Source organism: Ceratotherium simum, chromosome 11 (assembly GCF_057802395.1).
Source record: "Ceratotherium simum simum isolate JZ-2026a chromosome 11, ASM5780239v1, whole genome shotgun sequence".
In the NCBI taxonomy this organism is placed as follows: Eukaryota; Metazoa; Chordata; class Mammalia; order Perissodactyla; family Rhinocerotidae; genus Ceratotherium; species Ceratotherium simum.
The window spans coordinates 7,638,336-7,665,553 of NC_141910.1; the positions used below are offsets into that span (position 1 = coordinate 7,638,336).

The 27,218-nt window shown below is 37.0% G+C and overlaps 1 protein-coding gene across 8 annotated transcripts in view; it reads right to left on the reverse strand.

Annotated features, from left to right (window-relative positions):
• Positions 1-27,218, reverse strand: part of CTNNA2 (catenin alpha 2) — a 1,067,853-nt gene that overhangs the window by 912,993 nt on the left and 127,642 nt on the right. For 4 of the 8 annotated variants that reach the window (XM_087436499.1, XM_087436500.1, XM_087436503.1 and 1 more), the window contains 2 exons: positions 15,388-15,494; positions 6,824-6,865 (listed from right to left, as the gene is read on the reverse strand). In XM_087436499.1, coding sequence (XP_087292625.1) covers positions 6,824-6,865; positions 15,388-15,489 — 144 coding nt within the window. In that variant the 5' untranslated portion in view covers positions 15,490-15,494. The remainder of the gene's footprint in view (positions 1-6,823; positions 6,866-15,387; positions 15,495-27,218) is intronic. The other 4 variants (XM_014792722.2, XM_087436505.1, XM_087436502.1 and 1 more) reach the window with 1 other exon arrangement.

Consider the following 27,218-nt stretch of genomic DNA (forward strand, 5'->3'; position numbering starts at 1 on the left):
AAGGTATGCACCAGAGACTGCTAATCATCCCACAACATCCATTCTGCCCTTCTTCCTTGCAGCAATAAAACAATCTAGCTCACGCCTTTCTTGCAGGGAGGTAGGGCTATGTGACTATGTTCTTGCTAATGAGATGTAAGTGGAAGGGATGTACGTGATATCCAGATCTTACCCTTAAAAGAAAGGAGCATACTCTATATTTCTTTTTTACTCCCCTTTGAGTAGCTGAGACCTGAATATGGTGGTGATGAGCGAACCTGAACCATAAAGAGCAAACCATAGGGAATGACACATGGCAAGATATCTGAGCAACATGGTAAATCCCTGAATCTCTGAACTATCTTGTGAATCAGGATAATGTCCCTCCTGGGTGGCCCACTTTTGACTTTGACATAAGTAAGAAATAAATTTCTACCTTAAATAAGAAACTACTATTCTGGTGTATATTATAGCACTGAGGAAGTTAGGGTAGCTAATGCTAGCTGTTATAACAAATATCCTCAAAATTTTGGTGGCTTAACACAATAGAATTTTGGACATAAAGTCCAAAATGATGTCCCTTCCTGTTTTATATCCAGGACCACTGTTTGGAGTGGGTACTCCCAGCAATGAGTCAGAGTTCCAGGATCCTTCCATCTTCTGGCTCCACCAGCTTCCACATGTTGTTTCTACCATCACTCATCTGCATCAAGTCTTGGAAAGGGAAAAAGCCACAGAGACATAGGGGAGGCTCTGCTGGGCCAGGACTGGAAGTGGCGTGTATCTCTTACACTCACGTTCCATATCCTCACCTACCTACAAGCGAGGTTGAGGAGAGTAGTCAAGTTTTGAGCACACAGAGAAGAAGAAACAGGTGTGTAAACAGTTCCCTGGTACTCTGCCATGGCATTCAAATCACACCAGAGCAATTTTAGAGACTCTCTTCACAAAGTAGATCTTTTTTTATTCTATTATCTAGTGTTTCTTATTTCTAAATTTACCTCCTTTCCAGCCATATCTTGTAATATACAATAAATTAGCCACCTTGCTACTCAGCTCAGTCTTGATGTAAAGAATTTTGCAGCAACATCTGAAAACCTCCTATATCAGCAGTTCTCGAGTATCATTCATATGTATGTGGTTAATCATCTATGACTTACTTTCTGAATAGTGATGACAATTCCAGGCAGCACAGAGTACAATAACCAGATACTTATGATTAGCAAAAAGCTGATAATGAATAAAATGAAGACAAAAAATACAATTGAGAATACTAAGAATAGTTCTAAGAAGTCAAAATCAGTTACTAGTTCTGCTATACACAAACCCAATACTTAATGATATACAGTAGTTTGCAAAAGAAAATAAACCAAAATTGGTATCCTTTTAGTGTCTGTCTACTAAAGTGGTCTGATATGAACCACACTGAATAAGAAAATATTCTGCACAACTAAATTTCAATTTTCTACAATGCTTAGCTATTTTAAATTTTTGAATACTTTATTAAACTACCTGTTTAATACTTGTGCCTGTCCTTTCTGGAGAAACATGCTTATGTGAAGGATAAAATTTGGAAACCACTTAAAAATGTGCAAGCTACAAAAAAATTCTGAAAATTTTAATAGTTGGGTGAAAGTCATGCTTGAATAAGTCAGACAAAGGGACTTTTGTCTCATTTCTTTATAAAATTCCCCTTGGGGATGAAAACAAGCTTGAAAAGTTTCAGTCAACAGTGTAAACTGGGAGTTCGTGTTAAATAAGCCATTGAAAACTGCCGTTTAGAATGAAATTACCATCTCAGCCATTACCACAGGCCTCCACAGTACATTTACAATAATAGCTATATTTTGTAACAACATCATATTCAAGTAATTTATACACTTTTTTCGTTTTTAAATTTAACTAACATCCTGCAGGAGATCTTAAAAAAAAATCAAGAATATTTCCTACTCTCCTTTTCATTTTTCAAAGCCCAGATAATAATATGGCAACAATTATCAATGGGGGATGATAAAGCACAAAATTACTAGTAAAAAGACTGACCAGTAGAAATGACATTCTCCTAAGCCCATTAATTTTTTTTTAAATATCCTTTTTAAAGACAGTATAACCTAATAAATAATTATAATTGAGTTGCTCCAGAAAACTGTATCTTAGCTCTGCTTAGCTTGGAGTCTTGCCTTAGTAAAGAGCGAGAGAGAGAGAACAAGAAAGAAAGAGAGAAAGAGATTCTTATTAAGTAAAGAGGGCACTTACTATGCCAATAAAGAGATCATCATTCTTCTAGTAATTCAATAGCAATTTACCAAATCACTATTGCATGCCAGGCCAAGAAAAGGATATCCAGAGAATGGAATTTATAGTCTTGTGGGTAACAAAGACAACACACACAAGCATGCATGCATACTAAAATACACACACACACATACTTAAAACCAGGATTCATAACGTTGCAGAATGGTACATGGCAGGGGACGTACAGGATGCTCTGGGAACACAGTGGAGACCAGGCCTAGTTTTGTGAGTGTCAAAAAAACTGATGAAGGCAGCATCTAAGATAAGAGCTGAAGGATGTATGGGTACTGGCCACTCTAAGGAAAAGAGAAAGAGAAGAGAATTTCCAAGCATATGTGAAATGAGACACCATAGAGTTCCAGAGACAGAAAGAAGTTCTTGCTGGATTGAGGGTAGAAATCAAGACAGAGTAACAAGAAACAGAGCAAAAAGAAAGACAAATGAGGAAAGGTCTTGCAGAAGAATTTGTACTTAATTGAAAGTGAAGTGGTCACAACTTTCTCTAGAAAACCATTATTGCCAATCTCTGCTTATTCTTTCCTACACTGCTAACATAATCACTTGAGATACTAAATTTGACATTACCTAGAATTTACAAACTAACAATGAAATCACTTCTCATTTCACAGCTAAAACAATAATAACAACAAATATTTTTAATATAAGTACATCTTAAATATTGCATAGGACATACTTATATTACACAATGATTTGTTGTTTATCTGAAATTCAAATGTACCTGGGTGTCCTGAATTTTTATTTATTAAATCTGGCAACCACAATCAACAGGCAGTCAGGGAGGACTTATTTGGATAGTCAATTAAGTGTCACAAGAGTGATAATGGCTGTGTACAGTACCTATATTCTAATGCCAGTTTGAATAGCAGGAACTTTGTAATGTTTTGAGAAACTTTAATGAAGATTATTTTGCCCAACTTAATATTTAAAGCCCATAAATCCCTTTGAACATTGATAACTGAGAGAGAGGGTTTAATTGAACACAAGGTCAAGCAAAATTATTATTCTAAAGGAAATATAAAGATTATTTATAGGCAAAGTGAAAAGATACTAATTTTTCTACATGTACATGTACAAATATACATATGAAACATATACGCTATATATATCTATACTATGCCTTTTATTATAAAGATAAAATATTACAGATTTCAATATATGAAATTGACACCAACTAGTGCCCCAAGGAACTCAAGGGTGGGTTTGGAAGCATTTAACTGTTTTTCCAAGTTGTTTTTTTATGTTAAGGAGACACAACCAGCAACCACCCTGAAGCTAACCAAGCCTCCCTATAAGAGCTATGCCCATGAGCGTGCCTTATTTTTAATGTGAAGGAGATTAAGCCTCATTACCATGATCTGCAGTGTACTTGCCTCTCCCTTTTGAATATTCATTCCCCAACTGAAATAAAAATTTCTGCTTCCTTTTGTTCAGGGATGCCATGACTTTGGAAATGATTCCTCATGGCCTCCTACTCGCTGCAAATACACTTTACTTTGTGAGACAACTTCCACTGGTGTAGAGTCTTATTTAACTCACCAGGAAGTGAGCCCACTTGCTTCAGTATCAAAAACAAAACATTATTTCTTAGTTTGGTCACCAGGTATCAAAACATTGATACACACTCTTAAAAAGCTAATGACTATTTTCATCCTTGAAATCCCATAACAACAAACAATTATTATAATTGTCAACATCTTCATAAAACAACTACTGCAACATATAATTATGTTTTACTACTAATTTTGGAAGAAGGAGAGAGACAAAAAGAAAAACATACAAACTACAATTTTTTAAAGGAGGAGTGTTTATTTAATCATTCAATGAATATTTATCAAACAATTTCTATGTCCAAGGTACTGGCACTCTGTGTGAACAAAAGTGACATCAGCTCTATCTTCATGGAGTTTTCCACCTACTGGAGGAGTTCAACAAAATACACACAAACAAACACATAAGACAATTACAGATGGTGATAAGTGCCCTGAAAGAAAGAAACATAAAGTGGGGGACAAGAGGCTTGTACCTTAAAAAAAAAAAAAAAAAGCAGTCAGGAAAGTCCTCTGTGACATCAAGGAAATGATAAGATAGGAGCTGAAAGATGCAAGGGAGTAGAAGTCACATAGTAGAAGGCTAGCATCATTCTGTGCAGAGGGAAAAGCATGTGTAAAGGCCCTGAGGCAAAGAAGAACTCAGTGCATTCAAGAAATTGAAAGAAGGGCTCTGTGGCTTGAGCATGGCAATTAAAGGGCCACCAGCACTAGATGTAGTAGCTTGTAGCACTAGTTTGTAGCAGGGGACAAATCAAGACATGCTTAGGAGTTTTTATTTTATCCTAAAATGCAATGAAAACAATTGCATGGTCTTAAGCAGAGGAATGACATGATCACATTATACACTGTTTTCAATGATCACTCTGATTGCTGTTTAGAGAATGTGTAGGAAGTGAGCAAAGGTGGAGGTGGTGGATTACTTAGAAGTGACTCCATTGGTCATAGTGAAAAAGGACTTGGGTTTGGAACCAGGACTTCAGCAGCAGAGTTGGAGAGAGGTGGGCAAATCTGAGGAAAGACAAACGACGGAGAATTCTTGGGTGTGAGAATATGGCTCCTGAAAAGGTGTGGGCTGAAGACACAAATCTGAGTGTTGTCAGAGGACTGATAATACTTAAGGCCGTAGGAATGGGCAGAATCACCCAGGTAGAAAACGTGGAAGAAAGAAAAGAGGAGTCTCAAGTCTAAGTCCTGAAAAACAGGAACATTTATTTATTTATTTTTTAATTTGTTGTTTATTGCAGTAACATTGGTTTATAATATTGTATAAATTTCAGTTGTACATCATTATACTTCTATTTCTGCATAGATTACATCATGTTCACCACCCAAATACTAATTACAACCCATCACCGGGCACATACATGTGCCGAATTATCCCTTTCGCCCTCCTCCCTCTCCCCTTTCCCTCTGGTAACCACCAATCCAATCTCTGTCTCTATGTGTTTGTTTATTGTTGTTATTATCTACTACTAAATGAAGGAAATCATACGGTATTTGACTTTCTCCCTCTGACTTATTTCACTTTGCATAATACCCTCACTGTCCATCCATGTTGTCACAAATGGCTAGATTTCATCGTTTCTTATCCAAAGAACTTGAAAACACCAATGCGTAAAGATACATGCACCCCTGTGTTCATTGCAGCGTTATTCACAATAGCCAAGACTTGGAAAACAGGGACATTTAAAGCCGAGGTAGGGAAACAAGATAAAGCAAAGACTGAGAAGGCACAGCCACCAGAGCTAAGAAGTCAGTGTTACAAGGACTGAGAGTTATGTCAGAACGAAAGAAAAATAGCTGGTTAGATTTTCCATTACTTTTCCTGGCCTTCCTTCTTTCTTAATTGTGTGAAAACACAGCATATTTTTTGTACATTCAACAGGATGACAAGAAACGGAAAAGCAGGTGTGTTGACATGCCCCAATCCTTTATCTCAAATCTCTGACAAGCTTTAATTAGTTTGCTAGTTGAGGGCTTCCTGAGTGAATGCAATTCTGTCACTTTGTAGGCATTCTCATGCTTGGTGTAATGGATTTTTTGGTCTCCAGCTCAGATAACGTTTCTATACTGTCCAAAATAGTTATAAACAATTTTGTTAGCTAACCCCCACAATTTCTCCCATAAAATTCTTGAATTAGTATGCATAAGATTTTGTTAATTGTCCTATTTCAAGCACATAAAAAAGTATTATTCTTCTCTGACATTAATTTTTAACTTTAGTTTGAAATTTCATTTTTCTCATTTAAAATAGTTTTAAGTATACACTGAAATGGAAAATACAAGAGAAAAAGTACTTTTTTGTGTGTGTGTGAGGACGATCGGCCCTGGGCTAACATCTGCCAATCCTCCTCATTTTGCTGAGGAAGACTGGCCCTGGGCTAACATCCATGCACATCTTCCTTCACTTTACATGGGACACTGCCACAGCATGGCTTGCCAAGCGGTGTGTTGGTGCGCACCCGGGATCCGGGCCGGGGAACCCCGGGCCGCAGCAGCGGAGCGCGCGCACTTAACCGCTTGCGCCACCGGCCCCCGAGAAAAAGTACTTTCAAGGCTTGAAGTTATTGCCAAAAGCATAAAAGAAAGAGTTATTGCTAAGTTTGGGTATTCACATGCACTAACCATTTAAGAGGGAAAATAGGTTTTTAGTTTAACTTATTCATTTGAGTTTTAAGCAATTTGTTTAGGTCATGTTTGCATGTCAGCAAACAGCTGGTTTGGGGAAGAATTAGGTGATGCAAACAAGAAAGAGACCTAACACCTGACTGTAAGAATGTGTTTGGTTCTCTTTTGCTTGCTCCTTTCCCTCTGCTTAATGTTGGGAGTTCTCCCCTTCCACACCTGCAATTTATTCCTTTACTCTTTTCCCTTTTCACCCTACACATTCTCCGTGGTTGATGTACTAGCAACTTACATTTCAGTATTTTCAGTCCATGTTTCCCTTAGGAGCTGCAGACGTGCTCAGTCTAACTCACCTTAGGCCTTTTATCATGTGATCTAAGTCTCTCTTTTTTCATCTGTAAAATGGAGAAAATAATACTGATTTTACCAAGTTGATGTAAAGAGTAATGGAAACTCCTGGAAATACCAAGGATTGTAGCAGGCACGTAGTAACTACACAAGAAACTCTCAGGCTTTTCCCTCTTTTCCCTTTAGAGGCTCTGGATTACCTGCGGTCAGTTCCATACTAATGGAAAAGAGCTCCAACGAAGACCACAGCAGTAAGGACTGCTCAAAGACAAGACAAGATTCTAATGAAAGTAACCTAGAAAATTTACTTTAGTTCAGCAGCTTGGATCACCCCTTTGGGTGAGCCTCAAAGACTTACATGTAAAAGAAACCAGGATTAATGAGCTTGGCCTTAGTAAAATGTGAGGGAAAACCCCCAAAACCTCCTTTTTCATTAAGAACAAGAAATTAATACATTGAGGTAGTATGTAGAACATTCATTTCATACTAACTAAAACTTTTGTTCTCTGCTAAACTGAATTTCTTTTATTGGTATTTATAAAATAATCACTGTGTTTGAACTACAAATTACTGAAAGTAAATATTTTGGTGGAAGATAAGTTAGTAGTGTCATTCTTAATATAGTTAGCTTGTATTTGTCGGGGCCTAGGGCAGGCCAACCCAAATATCTCACAATGGCATATTGATTATTTTGAAATAAAGTTACTTGTTTTGACTTAAAGTTTGGACCCTCCTCTCTCTGTTCCCCCTAAAAACAGGAAATAAATCTTCCATGTGAAAGGTCCCCTCCCCGCACCAGGAGAAAGAGACATCCTTATCACCAGAGCTAGGGAACTCAAGGCCAAGATGCCTGGATAAACAAACCTTGTACTTTTCCTAATTTACTACCTCAAGCCTAAACTCCGCTCAAATTCCTCACTAATTACGTACTCTACACCTGATTTTCTTAGTCCTATCAAATCCTCACAAATTTATTGTTTCTTTGTGCAAAAAGAGATATATACTGCCTGCTTTGTTCACTCTCTGAGCATCATTTTTTATGATGATCCCCCATACATACATATTAAATTGGGTTTTTTCCTCCTCTTAATCTGGTCTTGTGTCAATTTCATTACTAGTCCAGCCATAAGAACTTAAAAAGGGTAGAGGGAGCAATTTTCCCCTCCCTGATCTATTCTAAAACTGTAATAATGTCTTACTACTTAACTTTTATCGTTCTAGACTAATGAGAAGGGAACTGAGACAGACACTGCCTGATAACTGTGAGGATATTTATGCTAAACAAAGGTGAAATGATGCCATGGTGAACCTAATAGTTGTCATTTGCAGTAGTTGGTCCTAAAGGTGGGGGCAGAATTGACTTATCCCATGGCACATGGTGGTGAGTGTTCGCCAAACACAAAAGACCAAGAGCTAGAGTGGTCACCACAACATTTATGTCACATGCAATGATTTAATTCCAGCAAAACAATATCATCCATCAAATTAACTTTAATTTCAATTTTTGTTTCTGGTACTTATTTTGTAAATTTCTTTATGAATAAACATATGTGAATACATAATTCCATGTTTATACTATTTTAAGTCCACTCTAGGATTTGGGAGGATTTTTCTGTTTTTGTTTTTGTTTTCTGTTTAAAAGAGCTCCATACATTACTCAAGTTTCAAAACATGGCCAACACAGCTGGCCTTATAACAAAAAGAACATCGCTCCCATCTGGTGGCAGACATCAAAATTTTGAACATAATCCCAAAACAGAAATTAATCTAACTCCAGACTATATACTAGTCAATTAAACTCCTATTTCAGAAGTGGCGAACACAACTGCAAAGCAATCTACCATATGATCCCAATTCAACAATTCAAAGAAGTACTTGCAACATAATTAACTACTTTAGGTACATATATCTACAGTTAAAAAAAAAAAAGCAATTCAAGAAATGTTAATATTAACAGATGAAACAATATTTATAAAACAGTAAAAATATTTTATAGTCTTTCAATTAAATATTAATATATGTGATAAAGGTAAAGTTCTAAATCAAAACCTCATTACTTGTATTCAAATCTCACTTTTAATATGTTTTTTCTTTAATAGGAAAGATGCAGATGTTTTAAATAAAGCTATGATATTTTAGGTAGTTCATTCACATAAAAAAGTTTGATTAAAGACAGACGAAGTGAAACACTCTGAGGCAAGAAAAATATCATCCAAAAATTAAAATGGGAATTGGTAAGAAAATAATTAGATAATAAAAATTGGGAAAAATACTTGGAAACAGGTTAATCATGCAATACATAAAATTCATCAAAGAAATAAACAAGCTTATTGGAGTTTACATCATTTGCTTTTAGCATATCCTTTACTTTTCATACAATTTCAATCCTTTGACAAAGCTGCACGAACAACTTATTGTAACACTGTAGTGTCACTATGAAAACCACCCAAATGTATTAATCTTTGAATCTCATGAATAAACCACAAATTAAGGCAGTTCTCAAAAATGATATTCTCTGGACAGATGGACAAAGGGTACAATGAGACCTCATTTTATACTTTGATTCTTTTGGAAAATTCATACACAAAATACTCTATTTTGTAAACTGTGTAAGAGAATGTATGATATAGCATAAAAAGGCACACATTGGCTTAATTCTCAGAAGTTATTTCATTTCTGAGTGTCAGTTTATTTCTGGAATCATTTTCAGCTTTAAATCCCCTGATTTAAAATCTAAATCTCCTGATACCCTGATTTTAAATGCACCAAGAGATTTAACTACTATCGTGAGTCACACAAAAGTGACTCCTTTTATAAGGACTTAATATCAAAAATGGGAGAAAATCAAGTATTTTTTAAAGTATAAAATTGAATTTTTAAATTTTAAAACAATATTTTTAAGTATATGACGTTCTAATTATACAGCTTTTGAGATAAGTATTAACTTTTTTAGTAAAATTTAAAAAGATCCTAACTAAAGAAGTCAACTAGAGCCTAACCTAATAGGGCCCCATGGACATTACCCAAAATAATATTGGAAATGATTAAAGAGAGCTCCTCTTCTTAGGAGGTTCTTCCCCCACCAGGCCAATTTAGAACAGCTCATTAAACATCAATGGTATCCTTTTATCGGATGCTTAGTGTTATTTTTTAAGTTGCATATTCATCTTTCCACAACAAAATAAGGAGTAAAATTCTAGCAAATTTCATTCTGTTCTGTTGTGATGGCCTGAGCTTCACTACCTTACTGAAATGGTGAAGGTTGAATTGCCAATAACTTCAGAGGTTTCTGCCTTAGTTATCATTGATTAAATGCAATACACAAATCATTCTTTTTCTAAATCTGTATTAAAAATTCTTTTTTTCTAAAGAAAATATCCAATGAATCCCTATTTTACACATGGCACCCATTTTCTAATAACTGGAAAGCTATTACTATCAAGTAGTAAAGAACACAGCATTAAGAGCAAACCTGTATTACTATAAGCATGGTATCAGACACTTCACTAATCACTTTAATGCACCATTTCATGTATCCCTTCAACAATCCTATGAGGTACAAATTATTATTATCTATAATTTATATTTGAGGAGAGATTAAGTAACCTATTCAAGGTATCTGAGTGAATACCTGACTCATAATCAAGCCTCCTTGATTCCAAAGCCTGTGTGTACATAATCTCTACTTCAATGGTGTGGAAATAATTATTAGGACTACGCTTCCTAAGATGAATTTTTTCTCATTTGAAATTGCATGATTTCTATAATGTAAAAATTCTCCAAAAGGAATCTCGCCATTTCAACATTGTAAGATATATATGCAACCTCATATACGTTATGATTGAAATGAGGTAAAGTTTTGTAGAACATTTTAAATAGTTATCAACAGTAAATTCTTAATGTCGTTTTTCTTATGACAGTGAATGAATTTTACTGATAATCCCTTAACTTCTGGCATTTATTTCATCTCTTATCCACCCTTATCAGAAACTGTAGGGCAGCCATGGGCATACCGTGTCACTGAATATTGCTGTGAACTTTATTCAATTCATAAAGTTATGTGTTTGATACAAATGGGGCCTTGGTTTAATTTTGTCTCTCAGTTCTACCTTTTGCTTTAAATGTTGAGCATGGAGTTTATATCTAATATTTTCTTATCTCTCCTTACTTATTCATATATCCTCCAAGGGTCAACAGTCACATCAGTCCTATTATTAAGATTTCATTCCAGGGGAGGGAATGGTTAGCCTTGATAACAGAGTCATAATATTATGAGGAAATAATATACAAAAAAGCCTATCTTAAAAGTCACATTTTTGAGAGAATCATTTTTTTCTTTAAATCAAGGTAGGAACACTAAGAAGAAAGATAAACCATTTAGATATTAGGAGATACTGGAGGGATGTTAAGACTAGTTACAGTGCTAAGTCACTGAGTGAAATTCAACAAAAGTTTTAAGCATTCTACTTTATTAAGTGAACAAATATGAACTACACAGTTAACTGTTCTTATTTTTAATAAATATTTTTAATGCATTACCTTTATCTGACAGAAGAATTTTAGATAATTGACTGAAAGATATATAGAAAAGACAATTTTTCACTATAATCTTAGATGTGCCATTCTTCAGATAAGTCAAGTGCAAGAGCAAAACATAAATATATGAAAATTTTAAGAAATAAAAGACAGCTTATATGTAATATTGTGCTTGCCCATGACAGAATCACTCATATCCTTCTCCTTGATTTACACAGTGTTGGTTTATGACTAGTTTGAGCCTGAATATATAGCCAAATATATTTATATATATACACATACTTTTGACTATATATTTGACAATATATATAGGCAAAAAAAGAAAAATGTGAACTACATTTAATCAACATTTACTTTATACCAGGCACTATGTTCTAATTATTGTGTTTCACTTAATTTGTATAATAAGGATTAAATATATTGATATGTAATCTGAAGTGAAAATTCCAAGGCTAGGAAAAGGTAGTCTGCTTTTCACTGAGCTGACAGAACTACATTTCAGACCAGATTGTTCTGACTCCAAAATATCTCCTAAACTAGTTTTTCTCCAGGTATTCATGACGAAAGGCCATATTTTTGTTATTCCAATAGCTCACAAACTAAAGCTTTTGTAAAATACAATGAAATGAATAATTTAAAAAATTTAAAAGATAAAAAATACAAATCCAAATTTTATTATTAGATTCAACAAACATAAAATTACTCTATAAAATTGCCATAAAATTTCCAAAACACTTACTCTCAATTTTTGTGCTTATTGCAGATCAATAACAAACAATTCATGGATCAGCCTTAGTCCATAGACCACAATCTGAGTAGCCAACAAACTCCCAAATCTAAGAGCCTATCAGTATTAGGTATTTCTTGAAGAAATTTTTATAGAGCTTACAAGAATCATGACCAAATGGAAAATGTGCATAAACCTAACAAAATGTTTCAACAACTAAATACAAAGATGTCTACTTCCTAATCCCCAGAACTTGTGAATGTGTTACCTCAAAGGCAAAAGGGACTTTATAGATGTGATTAGGTTAAAGATCTCAAGATGGAGAGATCATCTTAGACTATCTGCGTGGTCCCAATGTAATCATTAGGGTCCTCATAAGAGAGAGGCAGGAGGGTTAGAGTCAGAGGAGGAGATGTGATGGTAGAAGCTGAAGTCAGAGAGAAAGATTTGAAGGTGCTGTGCCGCTGGCTTTAAAGATGGAGGAAAGTACCACAAGCAAGAAATGCAGGTGCATCCCAGATGCTAAAAACGGGAGGTCTTAAGGAACACAGCCCTATTAACAAGTTGATTTTAGGACTTCTGACCCCTAGAACTATGTGATAATAAGCTTGTGTTGTCTTAAGCTACTAAGATTGTGATGATTTGTTATAGTAGCAACTGGAAACATACAGATTTTGGTTCTGGGAAGTAGGGTACTATTATAAAAAATAGCTAAAAATGTGGAAGTGGCTTTGGAATTGATAATGGACAGAGGCCGGAAAAATTTTGAGAAGCATGATAGAAAAGTCCTAGATTGCCTTGAACAGATTGTTAGTAAAAATATGGATGTTAAAGGTCCTGCTAAAAAGGACTCAGAAGGAAGTGTGGAGTATGGTAAAGAAAGCCTATATCATCTTAGAGAATATCTAAATCATTATAAACAGACTGTTAGCAGAAATATGGACATTGAAGGAGATGCTGGTGAGGGTGCAGAAGGAAATGAGGAACATGTTATAGGAAATCGGAAGAAAGGGAATCTTTGTTATAAAGTGGCAGAAAGCTTAGCTGAATTATCTCCTACAATTATGTGGAAATCAGAATTGTAAGTGATGAACTTGAATATTTAGCTGAGGAGATTTCCACTCAAAGTGTTGAAGGAGCGACCTAGTTTCTTCTTCCTGCTTACAGTAAAACATGAGAAGAAAGAAATAAATTGAGGGAAGAACTGTTAAGCTAAAAGGAACCAGGACTTGATGATTTGGAAAATTCTCAGCCTATGCAGATTGCAAAAGGCACTAAAATTAGAACACTCACTTTCAGGAAAGCATGCTTTAGAGAGAAAGCCAATTGTTGTCCGGATAACCTTTGGCTAGTGCCTTGGAAGGATTAAAACCTCAGAATATTCAGTTACACAGAGAGTTGTTGAAGAGAATGGGCATGTGACTCATGGATCCCCTCAGCCATTTCAGCAGAGATGGATGGAGATGGAATTATCCAGGAAAGATCTGCAAAGTAGCCTGTTTTCTAATAATGAGAATCCCAGAGATATACAAAGGAGAACCACAAGTTTCTTTAGAATGTTATATCAGTAGAAACACTATCAGTTTAGACTGAAAGGATGAAATTCAAAAAGGCTGTTGGACTTTCAAAATTCTACAGTTAGGAAATGGGCTGATAAAAATACTTAACTGAAACTATGTGCTACCCTTCATGAAAAAGGAATAATGAATCTTAGAGTGAAGAACCAGGCCCAGAAGGCAGAGCCTCAAGCCACAGAGGTTTATTACCAGGCTTTGAAATCTGATGGAGCTTCCCCAGTTGGATTATTCCTAAATTGCTTAAGACTGGTAAACCTTTTTTCCTTCCACTTTCTCACTTTTTAAATGGAAATGTTTATAACTGTTATCTTATGCTTGTCCCACCAATGCATTTTGGAAGCACACAATTTGTTTTCTAGTTTCACACGTACACAGACAGAGAGGAATTTTGCTAAAGGATGGATTATAATCAGAACCTTACCCATACCTAATATAGATGATTTAGATGATGAGATTTGGAATTTTTCAGCTGACAAATTTTAGATGAGATTTTGGAATTGAGATGATACTATAATCGGTTGAGACTTTTCGGGATCTGGGAACTTGGCGGATGTGTTTTGCATGTAGGAAGGATGTGAAATTGGGGGGAAGCATGGCCGGAAGGCAGACTGCAGTAAGCTAAATAATGACTTCTAAAGATGTCCATGTCCTAAATCCCTGGAAACTGACTATGTTACCTTAAATGGCAAAAGAGACTTTTCAGATGTGATTTGGTTAAAGATCTTGAGATTATGAGATTATTCTGGAGTATTTGAGTGGGCTCAATGTAATCATGATGGTCCTTATAAGAGGGAGGCAGAAGGAGATATGAGGATAAGAACAGAGGCCAGAGTCCAGAGAGAGATTTGAAGATGCTACATTGCTGGCTTTGAGTATGGAGGAAGGGGCCAAAGAAGGGAACTGGCCTCTAGAAGATGGAAAATGCAAGGAAATGATTTTCTGCCAGAGCCGCTAGAAGGAATGCAGCTCTGCCAATACCTTGACTTTAGGACTTCTGATCCCCAGAACCATAAGAGAATAAATTTGTGACGCTTTAAGCCACTAAGTTTATGGTAATTTGCTATAGCATCTATAGGAAACCAATATGAAGGGCCTCTACTTATGGTATAATATTTCTCTACAAATATACCATAAAAATCTTGAATTTTCATATTCTATGAAATTCTTAGTCAATATATCAAAGAATATCTTTTAAAAGACACAAAAAATTAACTTTCAAAACTTAAAAATCCTGAGGATATGTTTTTCTGTTGACAGTCACCTTGTAGAAATGTGACAACTGTGACAACAAAAAAATGGAACATTTCATCATTCCAACAGGATGAATTCTCCCTTGTAAACTAAAGAAAAAGTAATTCAATAAATATACTTTGCTCTTAAACAGTCAATACAGTTCTTCCTAACTGTGCATTAGCATCTGAAAGTGAGCTAGGAATGGTTTATTTAGACTTTGAGTCCATTACTGCAAATGAGAGCCCCCTCACCAATGCCCCCTCTTTAATTATCTCATCAACTTAATTTCAAAAATCATATGAAGAGTTTTTTAAAAGGCACACAAATCTCATTGGGCAATAAAACTGTCCATAGTTCAGGCAGTAATATATATTCAGTAATCAGCATCAAAGCGTGATTTATTCACTCTTAAGGATTTCTAAGTTATTTGGAGAGTCAGGACATAATCATAATAGGAACATACACATGTAACAAAGTGTTTCAAAGTATCCCTTACCTGTGTAACAAGTGGCTCCAAAAGCCTCTCCACTGTTAGTGTCCGGATTTCCAAACTTTTGGGGTCCCATTTTAAAATGATAGGTGAAGTTGCCGAAGTCATTCTCCCTACAGAAACACATATTATCAGTTAGAAATAATGATCACTGAAATAATCCATTACCTTGAGGGTTCTAAATGAATAAATCACCAAAACTTAGAACATACTTGAAGATCATCTGTCTGGCCCAACATCATCATCATTAGGAATGGGGAAATCAGACCCAGAACTGTGGGAGGTGGTGATGTTGGAATCACATTAAAAACTGAGAGTCCCTGAGGATACCTGTATACATTAGACAAACTCTTGGGACCCAGCTGACACTGAAATATTTCACTCACTCAATATTTAGTACACATACCCATCTGCTATATGCTGGGAAAGAGCTGGACCTTGCCCATGAGTACCTTATAGTTTCAAAGTAGAGAAAGCCAAGGTAGGCAACAACTACACTTTGGTGTGACACATGTGATCAAATAATACAGAGCAGGCTATGGGAGAACTGAGGAAAGGACACCAAAGTCAGTCTGGGGAGATCAACAAACTTTCAGGAAGCAGAGTAAATCCATCATGATCACCAGGTGAGGAACCCCATGTCATAACAAAAGGCTACCTTGTTTTCTTCACATCATAACTGATCACTGAGGGTATTATACTCCCTGTGGCAGCTGAGTTTCATTCTCTTAAATAGGAAAGGTATCCTACAAACTGAGTGGCAACAGTTCTGAAAACGCTCTCTGATTAATCACTGCATTTACACTCATGTCCCATAAAATTAGTGTCTGAAAAGCTTATTTCATTCTAAAGCAATCCTCTCCTACCTAAGAACCTCTGATGTGCAGGTAGCAGCCACCCACATATCAAGCACACAATATGGTCCTGGCCTCAATAAAATAAATTATACATTCTATCAGGGGTGTGCTTCTCAACAAGAAATTGGCTGCTCTTTGCTGAATGTATTTTGACAACTAACCACTGGACAAGCAACCTTAGATTGTACAAACTGAATCTGAATCATTTGCTTTAATACCACCATAAATCAAACTGTTCACAGCTGTTCTCTTCTTTTGAATCAATGTCCCCACTCAATTCCATCCTTATAAATCAATGCAGATGATTATTTTTATTAGAATTAACACCACAAAGAAGGCTGATCACAACAGGTGCATGCCTCTTTACTGCTCTCTTACAGCTAATCCTTTTGCAAATAGACCCAACAAATTTGCTTCAGGAAAAAAAAATGGTGAAGACACAGTGTGCTGGTATTTTACCTTTCTCCAAATGCCATGTTTTAAATAAACTAAGCATAGTAATCCAACCATAAGACCGATTGAGGTTTGGGTTTCTTTACAACAACAAAATTTGGCACTGAAATGCTATCTATCCTCCAAAAATCTAAAAACACTTTACACATTTCCCATTCACACCACCAAATGCCACATAGCAGCTCTGACATGCACGGAATTCTGCTGCTGGGCAGCATACCTTCTTGTACTGTGGAAGGATGAAGATGCCAGATGCTTTCTACATACACAGAAGAGCTTCATCCCTACTGAAACCAGATCTACCTAAGTGATATTGGGCCAGCATTTATGACATAGTTATTGTAAGTTTCTGGAGAAGTTCCCTGAAAACCTTTTTTAAGCTCTGATGGAATAATAAGTGACATAATAATGATGCACAAGAAAGTCCTGTAGGAAAGCTGGATAACCAGTAGTGAAGTCATATTAACATGATAGTGAAAGGTACTGAGTGAGACTGTGTAGAGAATTGCCGTTATTTGGCATGCTTGAGCATAGAAACTGGTGGACCAAGGAAGGCACACAAAATCTTTTATGGATGCTCCAAGGCATAACTGTAAAGAAATGACACTCAAAAAATGCAGAGGTGAGAAACCAAAATGCTGGGACAATCGCACCAGAGACACTAATTTGGCATGCATAAAGCAGCAGTGGGAGATGTTGAACAAAGATCCCAAGCCAACTGTGAGCGAAGAAGCAAAGTTAGACCAAGCCTTGAGTCCTGAAGGTCACAGAGGCCTCATAAATCTAAAAATGAAAGAACAAGCGTTACCAGGCATATCACTTGACTTAATTTATTCCTTTGGGAATCAATCTTTTCCACCACTTCTTGTGACACGGGTGAAATTTACTAGCAAAAGCCAAAAAAGGTTATATGGTATTAATTTGTTGAAGGGGAAAACTTTAAATGCTCTTTTACCAGTCATGCAGTTTTTGATATGATTTGGATTAAAACTAGGAATTCTGTCTCTACTCCACTTATTTTCACAATTTGGTTTAATACCCAAAATAGCAAGCACCAAAGGTAAGTCAGGGGGACTGCAAAATCTCAACCTCTAAACCCAGGATGTTGATATCTAAGATTCCCATTGAATTGGCTCTGAGGAGCATCTTGGCTTCAAGTCAGCTATTGAGCATGAGGCAGAGGAAGGTAAGAAGCTTCTTTGGCTACAATATTTGAGCTGGTATAATCCTTATAATCTGTTGTTTCTAGAAGTTTGTGTCCTCCTATTTTGGGCACACTTGATTGCTTTCTGCTGTATGTACTAGACCTTGTATTAAAAACATTTCTCCATCAAAACCTTGAAATTGCATAAAAACAAAAAAAACTGATTCTATTCCAGGTTAATGATCATAACTATAGTCTTCAAGATTCACCTATTGATGATCTTCGCCTCCAGTGCTAGTAATAAAATGATAGAGAAGAGAAAAAGAGTCAAACATCCTCTAGAGCAAACAAATGGGGCAACTGTAGTCAGTAAGTAGGAATGACAGTTTTGTATGTGGCACCCATGACAAGCAAACACAAGATGGCTGACTCTCAACCAAGAATGTCATCCTACTTGTACTTTCAATATTTGTACATTCTGAAGGGCAAAGAAAACACATAGGCTTTTAAGGTCGATTGGATGATTATTCAGTAAATAAATAGTTAGTCCCTCCTCTATCCCTCAACTCCATGAGAAAAGAATACTTCCCACCCCATCGATATTGGGCTTTGGCCAATGGAACATTAGGAAATATGATGTGAGTAGACCTTCAAAATGTGCTTGCTTCGTCAGTCTTGTCCTCTTGTGTTTCCACCTTCTGCCACGATAGTCATGTATAGCCCACTGGTCCACAAAAGGAAGAAAGACATATAGAGCAAACCTGAATCCAAGCTGTAGCTGGAGCCAAGCGCAGCTGAGCCAAGTCTGGTCAGCCAACTCCCCATCAAACCACAGACAAAGGACCAAAACATAAATGCTGGCTATTGTATGTCACTGAGATTTTGTCATTAACTGCTATTCAGCAATAGCTAACAGAATGGTGGCAAACAGACTTTTATTTGAATTGAAGCCCTACAATTTATCAACTCTGAGATGTTGTCCAAATTACCTACCCTTTCCGAGCCTCAGTTTCCTCATGACAAAAAATTAGGATAACTATTTTATAGGGTTATTGTGAGGATTAAATAACAGTGGAAAGAAAACATTTCTGGAAATATTAGTTAATATTGTTATTGCTATTATTTTCCAAAATTTAAGTATCTTTTTTTGAAATTATCCATAGGAGGAATAAGGAAGCACCCATTAAAAAGAGAGATCCAGATTGACACTCCTCTGTGTAGAACAACCAAATTGACTCAAATGAGAAGAGAACAAATGAAGTGTGTAGTCACACCAGCCTTTCATTTTTCTAAGAATGGAATGACACATTGACTCAAATCTACACAATACATCTGTACAATTAATGCAGTCTGTTTTGCCCACAAAAGTGATTCTATGTAAAGCAAATAAATTTTTTTCAATGATTTAAATTCAAAGGAAAAAGACAGTCATTTTACTTGCTTTTGGTAGGGAGACTTAGAATATTGACTGGACACAGTGAAAGAGTGAAACACAAGGGTTGTAAATAATAAAAGGCAACAAGGTTGTCTTCTTCTATACATCACAATTTTACAAACCCAAGAACAAGCTCTTAGCAATTTATTTAATCTCTGAGAAGATTTCCTTCTTGAAAAGTATCAAACTGCATACCCAGGAAACGTGCTAACACGGCCTACATGGTAATACCTTAGATATTTCAGACTCTCCATCAGGGTAAGGAAGAAGCATGGGTCAGGATGCTAGCAGCCATTTGTTACTCACAACAGAACAAGCAAAGCCTGACAAAAAGACAAGCCAGAGTAAACAAGCTCCCTTATGAGCAGCCAAGGGTCAAGTGTCTTGTTTCCTTGGACAGTGTCCTGATATACAGAAAATCTCTCGAGGTTGGCTATCCCAAGGAATGCCTTCAAATAACAAATATGTTAATGCAGTGCATAATTCACTGCAGAAATTCCTCTTTCCACATGTTCCCGGAAAATGTCTTTTGAACCCTCTGCCTCACCTTTCTGCGTTCTCACCACTCCTTCTACTGTTCTTTTGTAAAGTGATGGTCCAGGAAGCTTTCTAGTTGCCCAAGAGGCCACCCAAACCTCCTTCCCTCCATCGAGCTCTAGCTTCAGATTCTCTTCACAAATTTTTCTCTTCACCAATACTGAGCAGTACCGTAAACAAACTCTGTGAGTCTTTATTAGATGAAGGCTAGCTTTTTTTTTTTTTTTTTTTGTGAGGAGATCAGCCCTGTGCTAACATCCGCCAATCCTCCTCTTTTTTTGCTGAGGAAGACGGCCCTGGGCTAACATCTGTGCCCATCTTCCTCCACTTTATATGGGACGCCGCCACAGCATGGCTTGCCAAGCAGTGCATCGGTGTGCGCCCGGGATCCGAACCAGCGAACCCTGGGCCGCCGCAGCGGAGCGCGCGCACCCAACCGCTTGCGCCACCGGGCCGGCCCCTGATGAAGGCTAGCTTTTGTTGACAGGCAAATTCAGAAGTTAATGACTAATAGCGGGTTTATTCACCTATCTCCACACGTAAGCTGTTGAGTCAGTTACTTAACTTAAGCTTCAGTTTCATCATTTGTAAAAAAAAAAGGATGGTAATAACCTTATATAATTTGTGGATTTGTCCTAAAAGTCAATGAAATAGGTGCATATGCAAAAAGTGATGGTTTTACTTCTTTGTAATGTTGTCTGTGTGACAATCAACTAAGCCAGTTCAAGACATCCACTGGGGTAGGGGCCAATGGAGATCCTGTAAGGCAAGGTGCTTAAAAACAAAGCTTTGCTGAGAAAGTGAGAGATATGAAAAAGTGAGAGATTTTTCTAAATTTCTTCAGCATTTCAGAATCAAGCCTGGAAACTCTGAACCATACTGTTTCTTCCATGAGTAATAAGAATACTGGCTAATGACCTGGCATTATTATTATCTCCTATTAATAGATAGGGAAACTGAGGTATGAAACAGTTAAGAAAGTTGCCCAAGGTTACAAAATTTGTACCTAAACTGCCTGGCTTTAGAGTCTGTACTCATAACGACTATGCTTTACTGCTTCTAAAAAAGAATTCCAAGGCTTAGGCTTATGCCAGCATCCCCATGGCCCTTCTAAACCATGGGAGGAAGATAGAGATATGGCCAGGAATGGAAAAACTAGGCGCCGGCCTCTTCTGGAGAGTGAGAAAGGCAGGGAAGAGGAAGGACACAAAGGAATGTTAGACAAGATAAGGGAGACACAAATGGCAGGTGCTCTGATACACCTATGGGGCTTATGGAAACTGTGGTTTCACTTCCTGGTGAGACAGGGCAGGTCCTGAATTCAGTTTCTTGCAGCCACCTTTGGTCCCATGTGGCGAGAATGGTATGCTGCTGGTAAGGCTGGGCCAGCTAGTGAGCAACGCAGCACCTTGGAAAGCCAAGAGAAAGACCCTATGATGAGTTATGCCATTAAACAGAATTTTGGCCCCCATAACCTTGGCCCCGTTGTGTTACACTTGTGAATATGTTACATTACATGGTAAAGGGGACTCTGCAGATAAAATTAAGGGTAATAATCACTGGACCTTAAAATAGGGAGATGATCCTGGATTATCCAGGTAGGCCCAGTGTAAAGTTGGGTCCTTAAAAACAGCTTTTTCCTAGCTGTGGGTAAAAGAGGCAGTCATAGAGATGCAGCAGACAAGGATGTCAAGTGGGACAGAAGAGGAAGGCAGAGGGACTCAAAGTGTGAGAGGGACTCGACCTACTGTTGCTAGAGGTGGCCACATGGAAAGCATGAAGAGAAAAGTGGGTAGGTTCCAGGAGCTAAGAGCAGGCCTTGGATGACACAGCCAGCAAGGCAACAGAGACCTCAGCTCTACAACCACCAGGTACTGAATGCACCCCAAAGCCTGAATGAGGCTGGAAGCGAATTCTTCCCCAGAGCCTCCAGTAAGGAACACAGCCCAGTCAACACCTTGGTTTCAGCTAAGCAGAAACCACATTGTGAGATGCTAAGCAGAGGACCCAGGCAAGTCCATCCAGGCTTCTGACCTTCTGAGACTATGAGATAATAAATTTGTGTTGCTTTCAGCTGCTAAGTTTGTGGCGAATTTTTATGGCAGCAATAGGAAACTAATACAGGTGGCTCTCAAATTTTTGTGTACATCACAATCACCCAGACAGTGTGTTCATACACAAACTGCTGGGACCCACCCAGAGAGTTTCGAAGTCATTAGGTCTGAGAATTTGTTTGTTTGTTTTTTGCTTTTATAACAATTTCCTAGATAATGCTGATGGCCCAGGAACCATACTTGGAGAACCACTGTTGTAACCAGACCTTGGCCATGCGTGGCAGCAGGGAAGCAGTGATCAGGAAGATATGGGACATCTCTGTAGAGACCTTGGGACCAGTAATAATAACACTGCTGTTATTATTACAATTATACTGTAATAATTATTATACTTTCTGAAAGGTATTTATGCTTTTTAGGGAATCCAATGCCTTGAAGTGATTCTCAGTGGGGAAGTGGAATGCCATACCAGAATCACACAAGTTTTTCAAACCATATATGCACCAACCCCAAATCTCCCCCAAAGTTCCAAGAGCTCCCCTGGGAAACCCTTTTTTGGTAGAATCACTGCTGAATTAGTCATCGCTGTGAAGAATGTAAAGTAACAGAGGGATACAGTCACACCCCTCAGTTTACTGGAAGCAGAAATGAAAGTCAAGAAATACTTGCTTAATAGAGAATAAATGTTTCCAAAGAAACTGTGCTCCTAAAATAATTTGAAGTTATTTGAGGGCTACAAAAATAAGTCTTCCAAATACACTATTTGAAATACAGTAGTAATTCTAATTTTCTGTTGTTGATAAAGGAAGGTACCTCTAATCCAGGCACCCTATGGTAAGGCACCCCTATTCCTGGAGGTGAGGAGAGTATGTGTGTATGTATGTATCACAGGCAAGAGTAGAAGTTGAGAAACAAAAACAAAGAAGGAGGCATTTGATTATCCTTCAAATACCCCTAGAGAGTAAAAGGCACCCTGATTCCCACCAGAATATACTCCACTGCAACAGAACCAGTTCTAAATGGAGGCAGGGGAGACAGATATTCAGTACTCTTCCTGGTGGTACACTGGGTATAGAAATGGTCTGGCCTAGTGGCCTCGCTATGTGAAAGTTCTGCTTCTTATTTTCCTCCATTAACTTTGCTCAATTTAAGCTTATTTCCTTTTACTTTGACTAGAAGGAGGCAGCATATCACTCATCCCTGTCCTCTGCAGAATAACCATTCAAAGCCCCAGCTCAGTGAACCTAAAAGTGACCCAAGATGAAAGTCGCTGCTGTGATTATAGGATCTTTCACCATTTTTATTCAAAATTGAAGTGATATGTAATTTCTAACTGTTCTTTGCTATTTGCAGAGGAAGAGGGCGGGGCAGTTATCTCTTCTGTTAAAGCAACGTTTAACACTATCCTCAAGTATGACAATATTTGCAAGACCTCTATTTACGGTAAACCTATACCTTTCAACAAAACATCCAAAGAAACGCTGCTGAACAAAAATATCATTCTAATTATTTTAAAAGGCTGTAATAACATTTCATGTCTAAGCATAAATGCCTACTAAAGAATACTTTAATATTTTTTTTAAAACACACATTAAATAAATATCAAACTATTATCTTCTTCAGAGCCTCTTATTTCTTCTATCAACATAAACAAAATTTCACCAAAAAGGGGAATATGCGAAGAAAGATCCACAGCCTCAAGACTTGCAGGATGATAAGTTTAGACTAATAATATATAGCCTAGAGCTTGCTGATTAAAAAAGAAATAACCACATCCATATCTCACTGAAATGGGTTTTTATACTTACAATAGCATACTCATAAAATTTAAAACTATGTGCCATCTTAATAGAAATTCACTACTCCTAGAGTATGCTAATAGAAAGCCAGTAATCTGAAATTCAAAGTGAAAGTTAGTATCTTTCAAATTAATTCTCTTGCTGTTCACTACATTCACAGTCTCACCATTTAAATTCATTTTGGAGCATAAACAGACTCAATCTACTCCTAAATTATGGCTTGTTTTCCATTTGGGTGTGAACATATGTGATATCCAGGTAGGCAGTGCTTACACTATACGCTACGTTAGGTTTCCAAAGTTCCAACAAAAACTCAGTTTTTCTGAACAAAATATACCTGACCAAAGGTTAACATTGTTGTACCTGTTTTTTATCCTTCATTAACACTGCGATTCAGATTTGGGCAGTAGATTTCAAAAACTAAAAGTAAGAACTGTTAATGTTTCAGATAACATATTTTGAAGAATTATCTTTATAGCCCAAAAGTAACTTCAAATTATTTAAAAGGAACACAGCTTCTTTGGCAATTAATTTACTCTGTGTTCTTCTAACCTCCTGCAAATTAGAATTCCATATGCAATGATTATGTAACTCTAATCTTCACCAGACTCTCAACATTTCATATTCAGATTAGAGCAAAATAACCACCAAACTGCTCTCCTTATCTTTAGTCTTGCTGTATAATTTACTCCAAACTAATCATCTGAAACATTCCTTTTCTAGGGGACCAAAACGACTACTTAACTCTCTTCTCCAAGTCACAAGTCCTCTTTGTGACAAGGCTGGCACTCCACTTTCTCACTATGGTTTGTCTATGGGATCTTATTTCTTTCACATAAGTCTTCTACTCCAATCAGGTTTGCACCACATTATAACACATGATTCATACCCCTTCCCAAAGCCCCCACCTGGAACACGTTCCTTCTCATCTTCCAACATCCAAATATTGATATCCTCATGCTGCATCTTCTCCATAACCCCTAAATTGCTACTGGATTTATAGTCAGTAACAGTGAATCTTACTTTTTTCTTAACTGGCTTATTGTTAAGAAATTGACATTAGTTTTACATAACCCACTTGATTATAAACTCATTAGTGCACAAATCAAGTTTTTACTTCTTTTCTATGATCCATAGAATGTAATAGGATGTTGGGTCTAGGTCTTTTGTAAATATTTGATTAAGTATGCACATATAAAATAAAATCCAAATATTTATCTAATTTTTTTCAAGTATCAATTTTTATTATTTTCAATAGTGGAGTCCATTTCCTAGAGAGTAATAGTTTTTAAAATATCTTCAGACATATTTTTAGACATATTCTTTGTTCAGTACTTACTAGACACCCAAAAACAAATGATATTTTGGTATTGTTTAGAGAACAATTCATATTCAGGTTTCTTTTTATTTACATATTTTAAAAAATATATAGTTTCAGTTATTATTTTAAGTGGATTACTAGTTTTTAGTTATTATGTTTTAAAACCAGGTGTCAGTTTTGTTCAAGAAAAAAGTACTCTCAGGGCTTCCTTCATCAAACTAGTGAGGTCTGCTCTGACATTTGATTCACTGCCAAGTTCTACATGAGGAACTTTTTGCAAAGGATTGTACGAGTTCTGCAAATTGGTCCGCAAGACATCTTCCTTCTCCTCATTGACCCAAATGGCCTTTCGTCCCCAAGGCTCAGTGACTTTTCCTTTCTATGAATTCCAACGGTATTCCATGTAATTAGAATGACTGCTACGTAATATTTAATTTAAATACAAATTGCCTGTGTTGCTCTCTATTTGTTTTATATAAGTTTTGTCCTCTCTCATACACTTAGGGACAGGGACTCTGCCTCCTTCACAATGATTAGCATAGTGTTGGGCATTTAGTAAAAATGTTAGGAGTACTCGTGAACTTGATTTTTTGCCAAGTTCAAGTCTCACAATCACACATACAATGACTATAGTTAAAATACAATACCAATGCTCTTCTGCAGAAAAGAGTTTTCAACTCAGAATGTACCATTTTAGATGCCACTTACATGACCAAAAAAACCAAAAAGTGGGGCTGGCCCCATGGCTTAGCAGTTAAGTGCGCGCGCTCCGCTACTGGCGGCCCGGGGTTCAGATCCTGGGTGCACACCGACGCAATGCTTGTCGGGCCATGCTGAGGCCGCGTCCCACATACAGCAACTAGAAGGATGTACAACTACGACATACAACTATCTACTGGGGCTTTGGGGGAAAAAAAAAAAAGCCAAAAAGTGGTTTTCCTCCCTCAGAATGCCTTCAATATTTTAGCAAAGTAGTCAAATCCCACAGGCCCCCATTCTTCCTTCCTTCTTTCTTTTATCCATCCATTCACTCATGCAAAGTATATGTGCTAACCACCCAATGTGTACATGGTGCTGTGGGAAACATCAAGGTGTATCAGACTTGCTTAATGCTGATTGGTGGGATGAGACTTGCTCTGACTCATCAAATTGTAAAAACAGGAACCATTCACCAAGAAAGGAGTGCTCAGAGAGTGAGCTCAGCTTGGGATGGGAATCTGTAGGGCCATTATCTTTCCATTTCAACTGGGCACTTAGATCAGGTGATAGAGAGGCAACCAACAGCACCTCCAAATTTTGCATGTATTGATGGAGCAATATGCAGTACTTTTTGCAACAGAATTAGGGGAAATACTCAATGCCCTTTTGAATTGCTGCCAGAAAAATGCTGAAACCAAAAATGAGTAAGATTATGAAAAAGCATTCAAGTAACCCCACGACGGAGAGTCAAGAAGACAAAGTAATCATAATATTAAGACATGATATAAAGAAATAAATGCGGATATTTAGGTAAGAGCTATTTTAAACTGTTAAGTGATTATAAGAATACTTAATTAGTACTTCAGGACTTGTATTTTTTAAGCAAGCTCTAGTGGGTTATTATTTTAGAAGTCAAAGTTAAATTCACACATGTGCTTGTGAGTTAATAAGGAATTAAGTTGCAGAAACTCATAGAGGAATGATTTCAGCCTAATTCCCCTGTCTCTTTCAGTTTCCCATCTTATAGCAGCTTATTCACCAGGTCTAACATAACCAGGTACTGCTGTGCATCTGATGGTGGTTACAGTGAACGAAGATAATTCATCTGCATAGTTACCCCTGCCCCTTTCAACTGAATTACCAGCCTTGAAAAGTCATAACACATTACAGCAATTGCATTTGCTTAGAAGTCTTCTATAGTGAGGATTGATATTTCAGCACCAGTAGTACTCAGCATATATGCCTCCTGGTAAATCACCTTATAAGCTTGTGGATATAGAAAATCATACATGAAAAACAGAAACCATAACCCAAGTTTCTTTTTGGCCATCTGTGGCATTTAATTTTGTGCTTATGAGCCAAAAAATACCTCAGGTGATATGCTTTTGTAAATACAGAAATAAAACGTACCATGGCATTTAGGAAATGCAAATGGAACTGTTAAGTCTGTACATTCCAAGGGAGTAGTCCTTTCCATTAAGTTCATGATATTTACATTTCACAACAGCAAAGATTTCACTGAACACTCCTGGTCACTG